Source organism: Phaethon aethereus, assembly GCF_964289735.1.
Source record: "Phaethon aethereus genome assembly, chromosome: Z".
Lineage (NCBI taxonomy): Eukaryota > Metazoa > Chordata > Aves > Phaethontiformes > Phaethontidae > Phaethon > Phaethon aethereus.
In genome coordinates this window covers 41,749,545-41,769,183 of record NC_138577.1, presented here as the reverse complement: position 1 = coordinate 41,769,183, position 19,639 = coordinate 41,749,545, and the positions used below count along the sequence as shown (strand labels likewise).

Below are 19,639 nucleotides of genomic sequence, written 5' to 3'. Positions count from 1 at the left end.
AAAATAAAAAATAGTTCTTTCTGAACATGAATTTCAAAATTAGTTAGCTATGTAACAGACATTAAAGTTTCCTTTTCTCAGTTAGTCATATTACAATTTTCTACATTATTCTTCATATTGTTAATGTAAGGAAGTATCTCTTATACGGTCAGAAAGCAAAAAAAGTTAATGAATAATCTGGGATATAAAACTTTTCAGAATTCAGATAACCTTTACGGATTAATTTGAAGCTGTTAAATTCTGCACCTCAAGCAGCATTATGAGTTCTTCTGTGGGATTTTGATTGTGACAGTCTTAACTTCTGTGTATTCATGAAGTCCATATTCTCCCCTAGATAAAAGAGAACCAAGAGCAATATTTATGCTAATGCTTTTTATATGAGTTATGTCCTGGATGGGATTTTCGGTGGTGCTGTGCAATTGGTCAGATATATTACAAGTATACTGGACATATTCAGAGGACATCTGTGCAGCTAGACTGCTGCTGGAAGCCTTTTGAAAAGCTACAGCAACTGTATCCTGAGAAAAGTGGTAGAGAGCATTTCATTTCTGTGCAAAAGAATGGCATTTAATCAGTTTAGTGCATTTCTAAACTGTGGTTCTGTGCAGCAAATCAGGCACGTTAGGTCTTCACAAGCATGCTCAACAAGATATTTGCAAAGACCTTCCCCTGATGTCAAGAGTTTTCTCCAGAGTCAAAGAAGAGATGTTTCATCTCAAGTAAATGGGGTACAAAATTAATCCACTATGAAATCTCCCAGACGGTGACAAGCACTTAAATCTTACTGACATGTTTTTAGCATGATTCCACCTTTATGTTTTACATGATGAGATAAACTTTGCTTGTGGGCCTAGATGTTTGACACCTGACTCAGTGAAACTATTTAGACATAATTGATTGTTTTATAGAAAAATCAGTTAGTTTTGCTAGGTTTGCCTAGCATAATGTTAGCTAGTTCTCACTGCCATCTTACTAGATACATATGTATGCAAAACAGAAATCTGTGCTCAGGATTTTCGTTCTGTGGGAAAATGTTTACTGATTCTCTTCATTTTGGAAGAGATATTCTGTTAGTACGTGACATTCAGTAGTTTAATTCATAATGGTATTATAATTCCAAGAATTATACAGGGAATTTTATTCTGGGATTCAAGGAAAACAATTACTTGACACGCTGACTTCTTGATTTTTTCAGTGCAGTTGTTTCACACATATTTCTGCCTCTCTTAAAATTGATTGACACATGTTTATAAAACTTTTTTTCCATGACAGACTTCTATCTGGTGCTAATTCCTTCCTTGCCATTTAGCACAAATATATTTATTGGTCCACTACATATGATTTTGAACAAAGCATTAGGAAAAACTTCATTTGTACAAAAGCTTAACTCCTTCAAAATGCACTGCAATAGAGAATATTAATCTTTATGATAGCCTATTATTGCTTTCCTGTTATTTCTAGCAAATAAGTCCCCAATATATTTCAGCAAAAGGCTGTAATTCAGAATTGATGATCTCCTAATTTTTGGCACTCAGCAAATGCGAAACAGTCCTTGATAGTAATGGCCTAGATTATTGTTTTTTTTTCATTTTGACATTTTCTAAAGCTCTCAGTCTTGGCATAACTCTGTTTGCTTTGAAGTCAGTGGGAACTTTGCCATCAAGAGCAGATTGAGTCCAGTGATGAGCAAGCATGAAAACCCTAGCCTTTAGCTCTTAAAAAAAAAAAGAAAAAAAAAGAGAAAATTAAGCTCTGAAGCACTTCACCTGCACATATATTTTTAATTACTTCCATTATTCATTAAAAGTACTATGCATTTGACTTAATAAAAGGGAAAAGTTACACATTTTGATTTTTATTAATTCCTTTAAAAGTAATGTTGTTTCCAGATATATGGCATTTTTAACAAAGGACTGCTTGTGATTTACGTTCCCAAAAAACCCGGAATACATAATCCTACATAATATTATGAACATGTATATATATCAAATGTTTCATGATGTAACACTTGCTAATATGATTCTCTTGCTAATATGAAGATCAGGATGAATAGAGGCAAGAAAGGACATGATTCAAACTGAAACTGGACTAAACCTTAGAAGTTTGAAAGAATTTGATTTGCTTATAACTTCTGTATACTCCTCCATATCTAGTTTGGGAAAAGACCAAAGGTCTGAAGAATACAGAACACTATTTTTGTCATAACTATTGATCAAGTTGAAACGTACTGTAAAAACATTGTTGTTACAAGACTTTTAAATGGAAAACTCTTGTTTAAATCACAGATTTTGAAACGTCTTCTGTTTTCAAAAACTTAGCATTTAAAGGGGATTACACAAACAATATACATCTATAGCTTCATGTAAATGACACTTTCTATATATACGCAAAAACTGTAAACCATAAACACAATGATCAGTTTTGCACATCAGTAGACTGCAAGATACTAAAAACTGTCATTTTGAAAAAGTGCATATCTAAGTAATTTTCTTATTTGTTTTTACAGAGGAGTTCTTTGCTTGAAATTATATCTGAAAACGTGAAGCCTCTAAACACTACATAGACCAATTTGACAAAATTTCAAACTGGACATCCTAGTTATGAATGTTTAAAGTTGTAGTTTGGAATTTCATTTTGCAATTCCTGTGAATCTACATTTTAAAAAGTATTTACTTACATTTCTCGTCCATTTCCTGACATCTTAAATCCTCCAAAAGGACACTGAGCAGATATTGCACTATAACAATTAACCCTGGAAGAATAGAAGAATTACTTCTGATAGTGTGAAATTTTTTTTTTCAATTCTGAAAAATAAGTGTTTTTTGTTGTCTGTAAAAAAACTATGGTGATATTCACAAACTATATCTGAGAAACATATTTGCAAAAATATGTAGACTTCATAGTTCAGAGAAATAAAACATTACCAGAAACTACATTTACAATCAGGGTTCTGTCACTCATCAAGGGTCTTCAAGCAGAGTGAGAGTCCTATCTTTCTCTGAGAGTTATGATAAAATTCCTTCCTAACTAGTGCATAAACTCTAAACCCAAAGACTAGTCATATTTCCAATAGGTAAATTCAGGTACATTTCCAATAGGTAAATTCAAGATCACTTCAGTATATATTTAGGAAGTTTTGTTTGGTTCTACTAAATGTTTAACCATATTCTGTATTGTGTTTGAGAACAAAAATACAATGACGAGTAAGAAAGGAATTTCACAGAGGAATTTGTAGTATGAAGAGCTTCGGCAAAATGTGCTTTCTGCTCCCTAGCTGAGAAGCTCTTTTTGTCTCACAGCATTGTCAAATCAGATATTCTCTATTTTCATATCTTATAATTTCTCCTGCTGCCAGTCTACTGATTTCAGCAAAAGAGTTTCTGCTCATAGTTACGGATTCCTAGACAAACCAGAAATCACATAAGAGTAAAACCCAAAGATTTCACTTTTATTTTAAACATTCTTCCATTTAAAGAATACCAACTGCTAAGTCAAAACTGTTAATTTATTTTAGAAAGTGTATGGTTTTAGGTCACAAGACCTGTGCACGAATTTGTGCTGCTTGCAAGTTCATTCAGATGAAATGTAAATTGGACACAGGTTTTCTGTTTGAGTAAAATCGGTTGTTCTCATTCTGATGCATTGAGGTAACTGTAGGGAAATGCAGGTCTCTGTCAGTGGTAGCCATCAGACTCAGTCTGCTTTTCCACCAAGCTTTCACTCTTGCATGTCTCAGCCTTGGCCTTTCCAGTTCCATGTTTCATGTAGGTTGCCTTTTTCCATTTCTGGAAATAGTTGTCCTTGGACTTGCAGCAGTTATCCTCCACTTGTGACTCCTTCCCTTTTTAACCACATTTTATCCACATTTTATCTTTTTTTTTTCCATCACAGGTGGTTGTTCTGCCCCGGTTAATGGCCACAGAACTTCAGATAATTAATTTGTTTACACTGTACAGAAAATGATCCCTGCAAATTAAGTATGTTTTGGGCTATTCCCAGATCCTGAATGGAAAGGAAAGTGGCATTCCCACTGTATTTCTTTTTGTCTGCTTTCCTTTTTAGCAAGTCGATTTCTTTTTTCAGGCCAAGTTTTTACAGGACAATTGTGTGAAGACTTACAAGGAGTGTTTATAATAGCACATTAAGTATGGAAAGGTGAGGAGAAGAAAGACACAGGAGGATGGTATTAGTCTACCTCTCTAAAGATGACAAGGAATAGAAGTATAAAAGTATACCACCCAAAGAAGGGTTAAAATGTCCTACAATTACTGCCTTTATCACCTGCAGTTCTGAAGGAAGAATTAAAAAAGCCGTTACTTACCATACTGTTCCAGCCTGAAGAGCAGCTGCAAACGTCAGTGCTTTATCAATGTCTTTGGTAAAAACTGCTGCTGCTAAGCCATAGGTAGTATTATTTGCCCTCTTGATAACCTCATCTATAGTTTTAAACTTCATGATTTGTTGAACAGGTCCAAATATCTGTTTCAGAGACATGTAAACATATGAAATGGACCAGTATAGTATAGTAAATATGGACTTACTATTGTAAGTAATCTATATTTTTAAAATGTATTTCTATCAAATGGCCTTATTGCTGAATTCATTCAGTCAAAAGTGTTGTAAAAAGGACTATAGATTCACATAAAGACAAGATTTTTGTAGCAAATCAAGATAACCTGTTGGGAAATTATTAATAAAACAATAAATAAATTAAATAACCTATAAATGATGAAAACAAAAAAATGAACATGAAAAGACACCCACCGTAAAAGGTAGTTAAAATGGAGTCATAGTATGTTACATATCTATACTGGTTACCAACCAACTGGTATCTTCTTGGTCAGCTCCAGTTTTAGAGTTGAGAAAGACGTTCAACTTTTCCTTCTCCTAAACTTTCTATTAGGCTTTTATCTCTGCAAGTAACGGCACAACTGGGCATGTACGCCAAGTAAAACCAAGTAATTCTGCTTTCCACATGGGTGTGATGCGAGATATTAGTCCCTCAGGCTCAGTTTTCCCACTACCGCTGCTCTGTGTTCTCGGCCAGAGGTGCCCATGCCCACCACACAGTGCCAAGGCTGTGTGGGGCAGGGGGCATTGCCATATCTCATTACTTCCATTCACACATGTCGTGAGCTTTCCACTTGATTTTCCTGGAAAGTGTTTAGTGCTAATTTCTAACTAAAGTTGCAGGGGTTGATTTACATACACCAGAATACCTCTGAACATTCCCCCACTGTTCCAGCTGTGAGTTTCAGAACCCAGAAATTCTTTTAATTGCCTTGGCTCTCTGGGGTTCCTTTATTCAATACGCTCAAAATAGTGTGAGAGAAACAGTTCTTGTACTGTTGACTCAAAGGAAACTAATAGGTCTGTGAAGAAACCCATCTCTGTGCGGTTTCCTACCTGCCTCCCAGACTGGCAGAAAGAATTCTAATTACTTCTCACACAGCTATCTCCTGTTTTACAGCTCTATCCCCTTCACAATTAACTCTAGATGCTCTGGTGTTCATTTAAGTCAGCGTGCTGGCTCTTGCTGAACGTACTAAGTAAGTTCTGCAGACTGCATCATGAGTATTGCTGGTTATATAAAGCAACACCTAGACTTGTAACAAATTTGAAGGAGCTTTCTAGTATGAAGTGTAATGGACACCAAATATAGCACAATTGCAGAAGTTGTTAATCAAGTTGAATGTAAAAAAACACAGAGAAGAGGTCATGACTGGACTTTGAGGCTGTGTTTAACAGAACTTTTTTTCTCAATGCCATAGCAGCTCTGCACTCCTCACTCTCTCCCATTCCTTTCAGATGATCACTGCTGCCCTGGCACTGCTGCCTTAGCTGGGTCAGTAAAAGCTTCCCCAGTGCTCTGTAGACACTTCTGCCAACTGATGTAGGTTAAATAACACTGCAGAGGCAAAACTCTGTTTTGCTGTAATTACCACCAACAAAATGCCTGTGGAAGCACAGTCTAACTATTTTCTCTTACTGCAGAATAGCTGCTTGGTGCATATTGTGCCCAAACACCAACTTAAGTGTCTCCTTAGACAGTGCAAAGAGTTCACAAGCTGCGTCTTCAAGGTTTTCTTCTCTATTACAGGTTGCCGTGACTCTGATACAGGCATGGGCAGTATGAGGTGATGTAAACAGTCCGAACCGCAGCATTTCTTATCTACTGCGAGCTTAAACTGGAGCCTTTGTTGGCAGGCCAGCCTCATACTCCCCTCCCTCACCTCTGCTGACTTGGTGAAACAGGCATCAGAAACCAAGAAAAACATTTTAAACACCACCAGGATGGAATAACAGTTTTACTGAGAACGTTTTTATGTATCCGCTTGACCTTCTAAATGGATATTTTGTACAGACATTTAACAGACAATCTGCAGTGAGAGTACAGACTGCAAGAATTTATTTACCTCTTCTTTGGCGATGCGCATATCGTCTGTAACTTTAGAAAAAACTGTTGGCTGGATGAAGTAACCTTTGTCTCCCCATGGACCTCCTCCACATTCCAGTTTGGCTCCTTCTTTTTTCCCACTTTCAATTAGCTCCAGGATTTTTTGAAACTGCTCTTTATCAATCTAAATGAAAATACATTACAGGGATGACAACAGCACACACTGATAACAATTGTTCTTCTAACTCATTAACCAAAACCTAACAATGTTCCAGCTTTGTTCAATTGCATATGTTGAAGTGGAACAGCTGGAGAGCCCTGCAAATTTTTTTGTCACTACCTTCTTAAAACTTTGCAGGTTTTTCTCAAATAGACAAGTAATCAGAAATTTTCACATAGGAGAATCAGCTGTAGAGGGACTGATATCTTGTTTTTCTTTAGTAAAAAAAGATGAAAAAAATCTATAAAATTAATGTATTTTATACTTATCCCAGTACTCCTGCCAACTGCAAAAGGTTCATCAAAGTAAAAAATGCTGAGCTTGATTCTGCAAAAATAAGAGGGCTTGATGTAGCCAGCAAGAGTCTTCCGTACTTCACTAGGTGCAGTAGATTGGCCATACTGTTTTCCTAAACTATTAAAGGAAGTCAAAAAGCAACAATAAAATATAACTGAAATTCAATGCTCTTTTCAGTTCATTTTTATTTATTAGTGGAATGAAGACACTTACATTTGTGGTTTGAGAGACAGAGATGGCAGATTGTTTATGGTACGGAGACAATCTCTGCCCCTCTACTCACCAAAGCCTACCAACAGATTCAACATATGCCAAATAGCAAAATATACGGCCTTTGGCTGAAAAAGGAGTTTATGGTGTCAGTACAATAGGGGCTTATATTTCTCTAGCCCCCTCCAGTTTATGGTGACAAAGTGGGTAAAAGGAAATAGTGTAAATGGGGAATAGAAAGAGATCACACATCATTTCCTCTCCTCCCCTCTCCAAATCAACCAATGACCACTTCAGGCCTGAAGGGAAATTGTACACATAATAACATTTATGTCAAGAAAAACTCAATGGTAAAACTTGTTTAATAGAGGCCTCTAACACCCTTTTTTTTTTTTTTCCATTTGTTCCATTTTCATGATTCTTTCCTTCACTATTTCAGAGTCTATCTCTTCAAGCACTGGCTCATGAAGATTCCGAGATTGCTTTTAGAGAGAGACTTGCAAAGAAGCTTCTCCTCTGTGATCATACTCAGCAGTCAGTAAAGTAAGTATGTCTCTTATTCTCTTATTTGTGCAATGAAATAGTCGTATTTTGGTTTAAGCAACAAGTATTACCATGGTTATAGAACACAACAATATTTTCAAAGGCTCTTGGGAATCCTGGATGTGTATTAGACTAAACAGCTATTCAGCTAAAGCTGTTATAAAAGCTTATATTTATAAGCATATGAATTTATAAGGATATTTATAAGGAGGTGATTTTTAGTCTGCTGAGCTCCCCTTGTCATTTTGCTTTCAAACAATTGCCTTACTGCATGCTGAAGACATAAAATTTCTGCTACCCTGGTGGCCAAATATCTCTTGTGCATAAACAACTTGAATAGAAGATGAGGTTTAGATGATACAGCTCACGTTGCTCTCAGTCATTCCTTTGTTATTATTACCATCATTAATTTTCTTAATAATGTGTGAATTAGCATATATACGATCTTTTACATTCCAGTAGGGCCTTTGGCTCTTTGGTGCCCACTGTGCGAAGTATTACCCAAACTTGCTGCCTGGGGCAGGTGTTGTCCCAGAGGACCTGTGAACTAGAGGACAAATACAGCTTTCAAGGAGTCTCTATGACAAGAGAGCACAGTTAATATGCCTGATACAGACTATCATTTTGTGTTTCTAGAAAGTGTTAGTCAAAACACAACACGGAATTTGAAGACAGAGAGATATTTAGTAATTACCACAAAAGAAATGTTCCTAAACCTCATGATTACAATTTTCCATTAAATGGGATCATACAAGTTCTAAAAAAACAAACTTTGCTAACCTGTGAAAAAGTTAAGATTTCTGTTAAAGGTTGCTAAGAAGAAAAGAGGTCAAGAAAGGCAAATGAAACTGCAGGAGGAAAGAGTCTTCATGCTCTTTGAAATGTTTTCAGTAATGCCTTTTTTACATGTTTAACCTTCCTTTTTTTTTTGCTAAAAGTTTACTTTTATATCTCATTTATATTTTTAGCATGAATTTCAAACTCAGTAAAGCCACAATAACATGAGAATGGATTCCTGTTAGTTTTGTATTAGCTGTACACCAGACACCTGGAGTTTACTTGTTTCAATCTTTCTGTCCTCTGGCATTTAAATTTATTCAGCTGAACATATTAGCTTGTTAGCAAGACACATTGCAGGACATCAAGATAGCATCTGTATTATTTTTAAATTCTCCAAAGCCTGGTGTCTCTGATTACATAAAATGACTGTTATGACCAAGGAAGAGCACGTTACATTATCAAATGTGTGAGAGTGCTTTGTCTCCAGCTTTTGCTTTGTCTGTAATACAGTTCCTTTATTCTGTGACAATCAAATAAGTGCGTAATAGCTCTGCCAAGAAAGTGTATGTCCTGTATTATAAGCCGATACGGGAGTAAGACTCTAGGTGAAAACTAATTTAACAATGCTCTCATGTGATCCACTGAATCCATAACATTGTAATAGCAATGTTTTTTAACGTTGCGTTTTAGCATTCATTTAATGGGAAACCTGTTGACATAAACTTTTAATATTAGCACGAAAAATTAAAAAATTATACATTTTAATTGTGCAATATTCTAAAATGGAGAGCAGCATAATAAAACACTAGCACTGTGAAAAAAGGAAAAAGACACTATTAAATTTTATTTCCTCAAGCTACTCACTTACAATGGCACTATTTAAATATAATGTTAGCAATCTCTGACATGGGTGATCATACTTGCACTTTTACAGCTGTTGCATTGCCGCTTTTTCAAAGCATTTCAGTCCTATATAATTGTTCCCATTCCATAATAAAAGGAACTAGAAAGATAAATAAATCTCAACTTTAGGCCTATGATAGTGGCACAAAGAAGCATCACTCCAGTTTCTTCTTCCTGGTCCTCCAGACTAACCCCTACACAACGGTATTTAGCCTTGACACTAAAGCAACTATAGGTTTAGAAGTGATGTATGTCACAGCTATATTTGAAACACATAACATTACTTACTTGAGGGCCTTGCTGTACACCAGGCAACAGAGGATTCCCAAGAGTATACTTTTTTGCTCGTTCAACGCTTCGGCGAACAAACTCATCATAAATAGGCTCTTCCACAAAAATCCTAGATCCTGCTATACAACACTGTCCCTGGTGGTAGAACAGACCAATATGTGCAAATTCCACAGCAGTGTCCACTGCAAAGAAATGCAGAGTTCATCAGATCATAAACTTGAATGTTCACATCATAAACTCTTTACAAACCTGTGTCACTCCAGCTGATTTTCCTTTTTAGCACTTTTTATTTTTATGGCCCTGTAAAACACAGATATTCATCCATTTACTTATGTCCAAAGCTACTCTTACCAAGACTAGCGTGGTACACCTACACAAACACACATTCAGCTGTTCTATGTGAAATGTAGATTCAACATTATTTGCCCTATCAGCAGTACCAAGAGGAGTATTCAGCTAGAAAGTTAATAAACCTGTATGAGATCCATCTAGCTGCTTTTGGTTCTGCATTCATGTTGCATTAGGATGATCCTTAATTACAGTAACGGTGGACAGGTTGTCAGAGGTTCATATCCATTCAGAGGCCACCAATTTTTGGTGCCAAACTAGCTTAAAACTATGGCATGACCAGAAAACGTTAAAAATTACTCTTTCATTAAACAGGTACAAATAATTCACTGACAAAGAAAAGAAAAAGAACATGGGACTTGCAAAAGTAGTAGGTTTATATAATAAAAAAGCTACTAACAGTCTGCGTCTGCAAATATTATGTTAGGACTTTTTCCTCCAAGTTCCAATGTAACTCTCTTCAGATTGCTTTTCCCTGCTGCTTCTTTAATCAGTTTGCCAACCTAAAAGGTAGGGAGAAGACAGCTTCATCTCAAAAAGTTTATTAAGACCTCAATAACACTTCTCTGAGTTCCTCAAAAGTGAAAATCAGTTCACAATTGTCTACTATCCCAGTAATTGTAGAAATGAAAAATAAATTAAAAAAAAAATTGAAAAGAAGAGTCAGGGTGCAGGTGACTCCCAGTCTACAAACGAGGAATGCTTTCTAGAAAAGTTTCTCCCTGGACACACTCATCTTAACTGCCAAAGATGTCGGGTGCTTTTTTGGTTACCAACACTCTACTTGCTTGTATCTGTAATCTGAAGTATGCACTGATTTCTGCTCTGCCAGTTACTCCCATTAGGTTGAAATTCCTCTGTTTTATACATGGGAAAGACCTTTGGTGCATAAAGTGCATGAGAGAAAAAGTAGATATCTGCACCGCCTGCCTGGCTAACTCATTCCAGTTTCTCCTGTAGAAGAAAGAAGATGACGAAATGGACACTGCGAGACAGAACCCCTACCCTGCTTCTTTCCATTGATGACATAATTAAAGACACTACTTCATATGAATTGTCCTGGAAAAAGTTGTGAAGGGAAAATATGCTTGTAGCCCTTCTGGCTTTGATCTGTAACTGTTCATGTGTAGCAATGATCAGATATGCTTCCTTCTTCGGCCAGCCTTCCTGGGTTCATTTTTCGCTGCTGAATTACACTGTCAGAAGATGACTGTCACCAAAGTCTATGAAAAGACCACCCCCTGGTCCACCTGTCTTTAGAAGGACATGGGGCACTGGGAATTGTAGTTGTTACTGTCCATTGGGAACACCTGTGGGATATTTCTCAGATGTCAGGTTTTTGGGTGTTTTTCTTTTCCTGTAACTTCAGAGCTAAAGGTTTCTAAGACTAAACATAGCTCATGCGCTCAGTGTATACTGATCCTTGAGGTGAGGCAATGATATTTATCTTTGGAGTGTACATCCAAGAAGTTAAGAGACCACTTGGCAGCATGCACACAGAGAGATAGTATACAGTACTGTGTTAAGGATATGGTTATATAGTACCTGCACTGAGAAATCTTCAATCACATCACTCACAGTTCTTCAAAGTGAAGGTTAGAGAAAATTAACAGTGACCTTTCTTTCAATTATTAAGCTGATGCATATTGAAATACACTTCTAAGACCACCCAGATGGTCATCAGTATCATTCAAATACCAAAAAGGTATCACCTCACCTAAGTGTGTGCAGAACCAGGAATACGATTCCTGAAGTACCTTCCTACCGTACTATGTTGTTAAAATTAAAGAGAACAGAGCACAGCCTGTTTAATTTTTTACATTTTTAAAAATTATTATTCTTTAAAAAAAGAAGCAAACAAAAAATTATGAAAATGTCTTCTTTTTAAAGCACAAGATTAAAAATAGCCTTGGTATAATAGAACCTATTGTATCTCATGGAGTGCCTTTGTTTGAAGGGCTTTCCTGCAATACAAACATTGTTTACATATGTTTAAAGTTAATAATAACCAACAAATCATTAAACAGACTCTGTTTAACAAACTAGCAGCCAAAAGAAAGAAAAAAGTTAAAATAGTTACATAGAACAAGTTAGACATTAAATCATTACTGGGAATCAGAGAGGCACAGTTCCTGCTTATATTTTCTTGCATTCATTATAATACCTCTGTAGAGCCTGTGAAAGCTACTTTATCTACATCCATGTGGTGAGAAATTGCTGCTCCAGCGGTGGGTCCAAAGCCTGGCACAATGTTCACAACTCCAGGTGGAAATCCTGCCTGAATTGGAAGAGAGAACCATGTAAATTTGGGGAATGATAATGACTTAAAAAATGTGTTTCATATAGTCTTACTTCCCTTTTCAGTTCTTCAGCCACGTTTTTTCAGTCATACAGTTATTCTCAGCCCTAGAGCCCCAAATGTGTTCATTCTCACATGATTTATGCACTCTTTTAGTCACCTGTCTTTTAGGCTATTGAATTGGCTCTTTTTTTAAAAACAGGAAAATTTAATTTTAGTTCTTTTTCAATGTCATTGACAAGGAATTAATTTATTTTTTCTTTTCTCCCCCATATATGTCAAGATGTCATATATGTCAAGAAAAAGATTGCTTAATTTCATGCCTGCTTCATTTAGGTTATTTGAATCATCCTGTGCGCGTGCTGACTTCTGAACATCATCCCTCACACTAGATGGAATTTAATTAATGATCTGCTGGCTTACACTGAAATCTGTTAAGAAAAATGATGGACATAGTATTTCAAACTCAATGTCTTCGCTTCTTCTTCTGGATGTGGGTTGAACGTAGAGAGTGAGTAATATGAAAGTTTATAGCACAAAAGAGGCAGATCAGCTACCAAACGTGAAAAAGCAGGCTACCAGAGGTATGCACAATTCCAGTATCTTGCAAATTTTCTATTTAAAGAGGCTTTTCCTGTGGGACAAATCAAACCTATTGTTTCCCACCAATTCTGTATTAGTTATGTTCCATTCATAGGTAAAATAAATTTTTTTGCTTCCAACAGCTTGTCAGGCAAACTTCCATGGATGGGTGAAGTGTAGCTGGATTTCCTGTCAGCTTATGAAGTAGCTGTGGGATCTCAATGGCACTTATGAAGCAGAGCGAGCATAGAATTAAATGACCAAAAAGATACATTGCCTGTATTAGCACTTAAATAAGTCTCTTTTTAGCATTAAACAGGATTTTGGAATTACAATGAATGCAAAAGTTCAATTTGCATTTGGAAAATGGTGAGTTTCAGCTGGTGAGTTGTAGCTCCTAAACCTCATGTTCTGCATTATGGACACTAGTCAATTACTTTGTTTGTGCAACTTTGGTTCCTTACAGGTTCATGCTCAGATACATTCCTTCAATGCTTTTTATGTGCATTTAATATTCCAGATTAATATTTACCCTGGAACTGATGACATAATGAGGTTCCTTCCATTTGCTTAACATTATGTTTCATACTCAATTTGTAGTGAAAAGTAAGAAGAATATTTTTTACGGGACTAATTCAGACTGTCTTACTTTGTGCATTTAATTTCCATGTCTGTGTTAGAAGTTATTCTCTACATATTAGCAAAGGAGCCTTGTGAGGACTGTTAAGGATAGTAAGGATTACCAAAAGTGACTATATACTTAGTGACTATATATTTCTCAAATGTGGACATTTGAGAAATAGAAAGTTAAATTGGATCTTCAGATAGTTTCACAACAAGTCTAAAGCAGCTACTGAAGTGATCACTGAGGTTTTGATCACTATCAGGTATCAGGCTCCAACTCTATTTGGGTAACCTGGGTGTAAATTAAAAATCAGCTAGATTTGGGTGAATAAATAGATTGCGAGTCCTCAGCACAGGAAAGACATGGACCTGTTGGAGATGCTCCAGAGGAGGGCCACAAAAATGATCAGAGGGATGGAACACCTCTGCTGTGAGGACAGGCTGAGAGAGTTGGGGTTGTTCAGCCTGGAGAAGAGAAGGCTCTGGGGAGACCTGACTGCAGCCTTAAAGGGGGTTTATAAGAAAGATGGGGACAGACTTTTTAGCAGGGCCTGTAGTGATAGAACAAGGGGTAATGGTTTTAAACTAAAAGAGGGCAGATTCAGACTGGATACAAGGAAGAAATTTTTCACCACTGTGGGTGGTGAAACACTGGTACATGTTGCCTAGAGAGGTGGTAGATGCCCCATCCCTGAAAACATTCCAGATCAGGCTGGACGGGGCTCTGAGCAACCTGGCCTAGTAGAAGATGTCCCTGTTCATTGCAAGGGCGTTGGACTACATGACCTTTAAAAGTCCCTTCCAACCCAAACTATTCTATGATTCTACACCTTGAAGGACTTGATAAGATAAATATTTGTCTTTTTTAAAGCTCCACAATATCTACCAGATAATACACCAAAGACATTTAACAATTATATACTTAAGCTTCTCATTCAGTTGAACACTGAATGAATGGGTAAAATGAGAATCATCTTGCCTTTTACCAAAAATGTTCTGGTGTTATACCAGTCATTACCAATCCATAACTCCTAAGTGTACATACAAAAGGGACCACTGATCACATTCCCACTCATGAGCTCTCCTTTCAGGAAATCAGAATATGAGAACAGATATTTCATTAGACTCAGAGCAGAACTGAGTTACTTCCCCTGTAAAGTTGTTTTTTCAGAGAAATATACTTTCTGATACTTATTGTTAAAAATTAGTAGAGCAGGTATCTTTGATATACTTTTAAACAAATCATCCTCCCCAATGTTATCTAATAACAGTTACTATGTGATGAAATAACAGCAGGATTTGTCTCCTTCCTGATAGTCATTTAGTTTCTGTGAAATATTAACACATAACCAGTCAGCGAGGTCTGCTGAGTCATTGTTTTGAAGCAGAATAATAAAATGTGCCAAGTCATTTCCATTAACACTCTGCAAGGTTACTGCACTGATGATTATTGACACCTGTGCCAACTCTTCAAACATGTTAGATTACATTTGTTGATTTTATTGGGAAGCTAGATAACTAAACTATTTAACTGTTCTTCTTTGGGTATTTGCTGGGCTGGGCACAACAGTCAACATAACTTTGGAGACACTGGAGAAACTACCACACTCCTTGTGTTCAAGAGCACAAAATGTATTCTCCCAGTTTCTCTGTAAAGAGAGTTCACAAGTCTGGCAGCAGTCACCGGTTCAACTGTATAGCTCCCTGTTAATAATAAAGCCAGGTGGATGAAAAGTTTGTTCAATTACAAATGATAATAATTAGCCGTACAAACAGGTCCTTTACTGTGATAACTACGCTAATAAAGTAATTGCCACCCAACTCTAAGTACTCTGCTCTTGACTCCTTGTTTGCTTTTGACTTGGAAAGGTACTGTGCTTTTGTAATACAAATATATTTGCCAAGGAATGAAGTTTACTAAATTGCTATTGTGGGGGTTTTTTGTGTGTGTGGACTAGACTGAAAAGATATGCATGCTTTTGCCCTGGATCTGCTTCATTGGTTTACAGTAAGATAAGTTCCATAGTACAAGGCTAGACATGCAATGAGAAGTCCTTGCAGAGGACAGCCTGGCTTATATTACCTTTGTGGCACTTCAGCTGCAGTATACTCTTACATTCCTGAGAAGGGAAGAAACCTCTGCTGTTACTTACTTACCTCTTTAATTAAGGATCCCATGTAAAGGGCAGTCAGTGGAGTTTGTTCTGCTGGTTTGACAACCACTGTGTTTCCACAACAAAGGGCAGGGGCGATCTTCCAGATGAACATAACCAATGGGAAGTTCCACTGAAAGACAGACGAGAAGGTGTATCATATTTCTAATACATCACCAAAATGCCTTTGCTTTTTCTACAATAATAGTGCAAATTGTCAACTGGGTGGTTGAACTCTTTGTTGAACTCTTTTCAGAATGAAGTTATTTTGAAAAAGCAACTGGCAAGCCCTGTTACACAAAGACCAGTGATTTTGGTATATGTGAGTCAAGGCGATCCAAGCTTTTAGTTAAATCTCAAGAAACAATAAGTGTACTCTCCTAACAAAGCCTTACAGAAAGTTGCTGGATTAGTGGTGAAATTGGGAGTTTTCCTATCTTAAACAATCACATCCATCATCAGTTCAGTTTTCCAAGGGAGACATGACAATAAGGTGTAATGCCGCCCCTGCCATCTTCCCTGGAGGTTTCACTGGCAGCTCTCTATTGTGGTCAGTCCAGTCAGACTGCAGACCAGTCAACTCCTTTGTACCCCATATTCAGCAGTATGAGGGACAATGTGGCTAGGGAAAGACGAGTTGCTCCTTTGACAGTATTTCAAATAGTTTTGGAAGCATTGAGCCCATGAGCCTCAGCAGAAAACATGCATTGTGCCTTATCTTTATGAAAATGGGGAAAAAGGCAATTAACAGTTACCAATTATGTCAGAAAGGCTTGGAGAAGTATACATGCAACTGTTCTTTATCTCTCTCCTTATCTCATTTCAATCTCACCCCACACCCAAAAATAACAAGAGCACAAATAATAAAACATAAGTGATTACAGGGTTTTCTGGATCTTCATCATTAAAGTGGAACTGTGTGAATGGAAGGGAAATGGAAATGTTGAATTAGCAAAAGTGTTTTGCAGTGTTAACACAGTCCTCAAAGTTTTTGTTTTATGTAAAAATTTCCAGCTTGGTGGGTCCACATTTCAGTGGAGAGAAAATGAAGATATACTCAGAAGTCCTTGGACATTTTATAAGGGAAGCCAGTGTTCGTACTGCTTATACTTCAAGGACGCAATTTTATTTAAAGTGGCCACATCTAGTGTGCCTACTTCTTTAGTATATCTTGACTTTGAGTGCTTTACTTGAAATATCTTGTGCCTGACCTACAAGAGACTCTAAACCAGAAGATTCCTCAGCTCTCCTAGAGGCTATTCCATCACAAGTCCCAGTGGTGGTCTAAAGAAATAGCAAATCAGTAAGCTCAACTGAAAGACGTGAGGAACATGTGCGGTACCCACATGTCTGAACAAACCTGACAGACAAGCTGACTACTTTAGAATCTAGCAGACTTTTGAGCAGGTCAGGTCAGGCTGCCCACACCTACCATGTGCAAAGAGGTAGGTGGTTTTAGGAGTGTCTAGTGCATAGAACCATTTTCACAGCAACCCATTGAAGCTCTGTAGACCTCACGAATAAATTTAAAGTTGAGTTCCTCAGTGTCTTGGAAGTTCAGACTGAAGCAGGCCTTTTGAATCTTCAGTTAAAATAAGTGACTTCAAAACTGGGAATTTAGGCACTCTGAACAGGAGCTTGGGCACATACCGCTCAATAACACTGTGCTTATTGGACACATTTTTTGTCTTGTTACTTGTACCATCAACATGGTGAGTTGAGTCTCAGACAGAAATAAAGATCCAGATGTCTAGATGCTGTACAGACCAGAACAGATATTCCAGGTCCTAAAAAGCTTGTTGCTTATAGGCTGTATATATTACCTTCTCCTACTTGTTTATTTCTAATTCTTTCAGTTCCAACAAAACACAATTCTGTCTTTCAAACTAATCCATCAGCCAAACTTTTGAAATTTATTTTCCATCCCTATGTAGGGAGAAGAGAGAGACAAGGCTGGACCTGACTGACTCATCAAAAACTCCATGTTGCAGAATTTCATGAGTTCTCAGGATAGTCTCTGTCTTTCAGGATCTGAAAATTTCTGAATGGTAATGTTTCAAAAATGCACTTGCACAAGCAAAATTTCAAAAGCATTTCCAGTTGTAACAGGAACATTTGTTCTTTACATAAATGGCTCCAACTCACAGGAATAATTTGTCCACATACACCAATAGGCTCATGTCTTGTAAATGTAAAATAGTTTCCATCTAGGGAAAGAAGAAATAAATCAGTCATTCAGACAAAACATTTGTGAGAAACAGTTAAATCAGAAAGAAGATAAAGTTGGATACCAAACTTAGCTGGAATGATATTTTCAAAATCTTAACTATGTAAAAAACCAACCATAAAGTACATCTGGATTCAATATCTACTTTCTTCATAGCTCCAAGGTTTGATTCTGCCAATCTGACTGACTTTTTGCAGTGATAACCCTGATTCTCAATATGGTATGCTCAGCACACCAATGAGCATTCCTTATTTCTTTTTTCTTTTATCACCTTTTTTTTTTTTGGAAAATGTTCTTTTAAAAGCTACTTGCAATCCTAGGTACATATCAGACATTTTTTAATATTAAATCTTAGCTTAAATCAAATCCATTAAGTATAAAATTCTCTTTGATTCAAACATGTGTTCCATTAAGCCTAGTATAGAGATCTATGCGATGCAAAAAAGTTGGAAGTATTTATCACTCTAGTTTTCCTTAATTCCTTCTTTATTACTATTCTTTTCTTTGTCTTTCTGAGAGAAGGCAGCTAGAAATAATGTTTTCATGGAGCTGCTTATTGGGAAAGGGAATGAAATGAAATTTCAGCAAAATAAAGGAATGTTTCCTCATTCCTATCTCTTCATATTCTTCCTAATGCATTAACCAATTACTTCAACTAATATTACTGTTTGTTCTAGTCTTAGATTTAATAAGAAAATTCCTAGTTTTCATTACTGTACCATCACATAAACTATATATTGCTATGCAAAAGTAACCTACCACACTTAGATGTACATACAGGCTAAAATCTTTTGGTCAATAAACAGTAATTATTAGTGGTGTATAGAACAAGAAATAAATGTGAATAAATGCACTAAATGTTTAAAACAAGTGCTATGATGATAAATATTAAATAACATATATTAAGAACTATCCAAAATATTTTCAATTTGAGATATTTTTTGTGTTGTAGAACGTTTAGAAAAAGGCAGGTTTTTACAGATCACATTGGCTTCAGTTCTGTACTTTGGTTATCTCAAAACTACTCACCCATTGGAACAGTACGCCCATGGATTTTATCAGCCCAGCCTGCACAATAGCGTAATGTTTTGATACAGGCACCTAAATCCATTAAATAAGCTGTGGAAAAGAGTTTCCCACCATCAATGGCTTCCATTGTCTGCAAACAACAGCAATTACAAAGTTAATATCAAATATTGATAATGGTTCTCATGTTTGTACTTTGTCATTTAGATTTTGGTTGTTCAGTTCAGAGGTTTTCAGCTTTAGTACAAACATTTAGATTAATTCCACTCTGAAGGATACTTAGCATTTGAAAAACCCAAGCAATGTACAAATGAGAAATTTTCTTAATTATTTATTCACACTGAGCTATGTGGATAACAATGATCATGGCACATTTGTAATGGTGAGATATTTTAAAAAAACAATAACATTTCTCCCATCTGAATCAGTCACAATGTTCTCATTTATGTTAAATATTCTACAAGTGTAGATGAAAAAATCAGGTTGGAGTCTGCGCAAATAACTGATGCAAATAAAATGAGTGGCTTCCCTCAGCCTATTCACCCTGACACCCAAGGTAGACAGTAGTTTCCTGGAAATAATGGTCACATTAACTTAGGATCCTTGCCTTTTAATTGATAATGAACTTCTTTCTAGGTGCTTAATAAATATGTGATTAGCACCTTATGTGAGCAAGAAGACTCAAAGCATGGAATAACATACCCCAAATATACCTTGAGTGTTTGATGTGCAAAAGAAA

General features: G+C 36.5%; 1 protein-coding gene across 1 annotated transcript in view; it reads right to left on the bottom strand.

Moving 5' to 3' along the window:
- Window positions 1-257: 257 nt before the first annotated feature.
- Window positions 258-19,639, bottom strand: part of ALDH1A1 (aldehyde dehydrogenase 1 family member A1) — a gene marked incomplete at its 3' end in the record, with an annotated part of 34,832 nt that continues 15,450 nt past the window's right edge. Inside the window, exons 4-13 of the mRNA XM_082012763.1 lie at window positions 18,904-19,033; window positions 17,793-17,854; window positions 15,652-15,780; window positions 12,154-12,267; window positions 10,390-10,492; window positions 9,639-9,823; window positions 6,417-6,581; window positions 4,322-4,479; window positions 2,678-2,752; window positions 258-330 (exon numbers count right to left, since the gene is read on the bottom strand). Of these exons, the coding sequence (XP_081868889.1) occupies window positions 258-330; window positions 2,678-2,752; window positions 4,322-4,479; window positions 6,417-6,581; window positions 9,639-9,823; window positions 10,390-10,492; window positions 12,154-12,267; window positions 15,652-15,780; window positions 17,793-17,854; window positions 18,904-19,033 (1,194 nt within the window). The remainder of the gene's footprint in view (window positions 331-2,677; window positions 2,753-4,321; window positions 4,480-6,416; window positions 6,582-9,638; window positions 9,824-10,389; window positions 10,493-12,153; window positions 12,268-15,651; window positions 15,781-17,792; window positions 17,855-18,903; window positions 19,034-19,639) is intronic.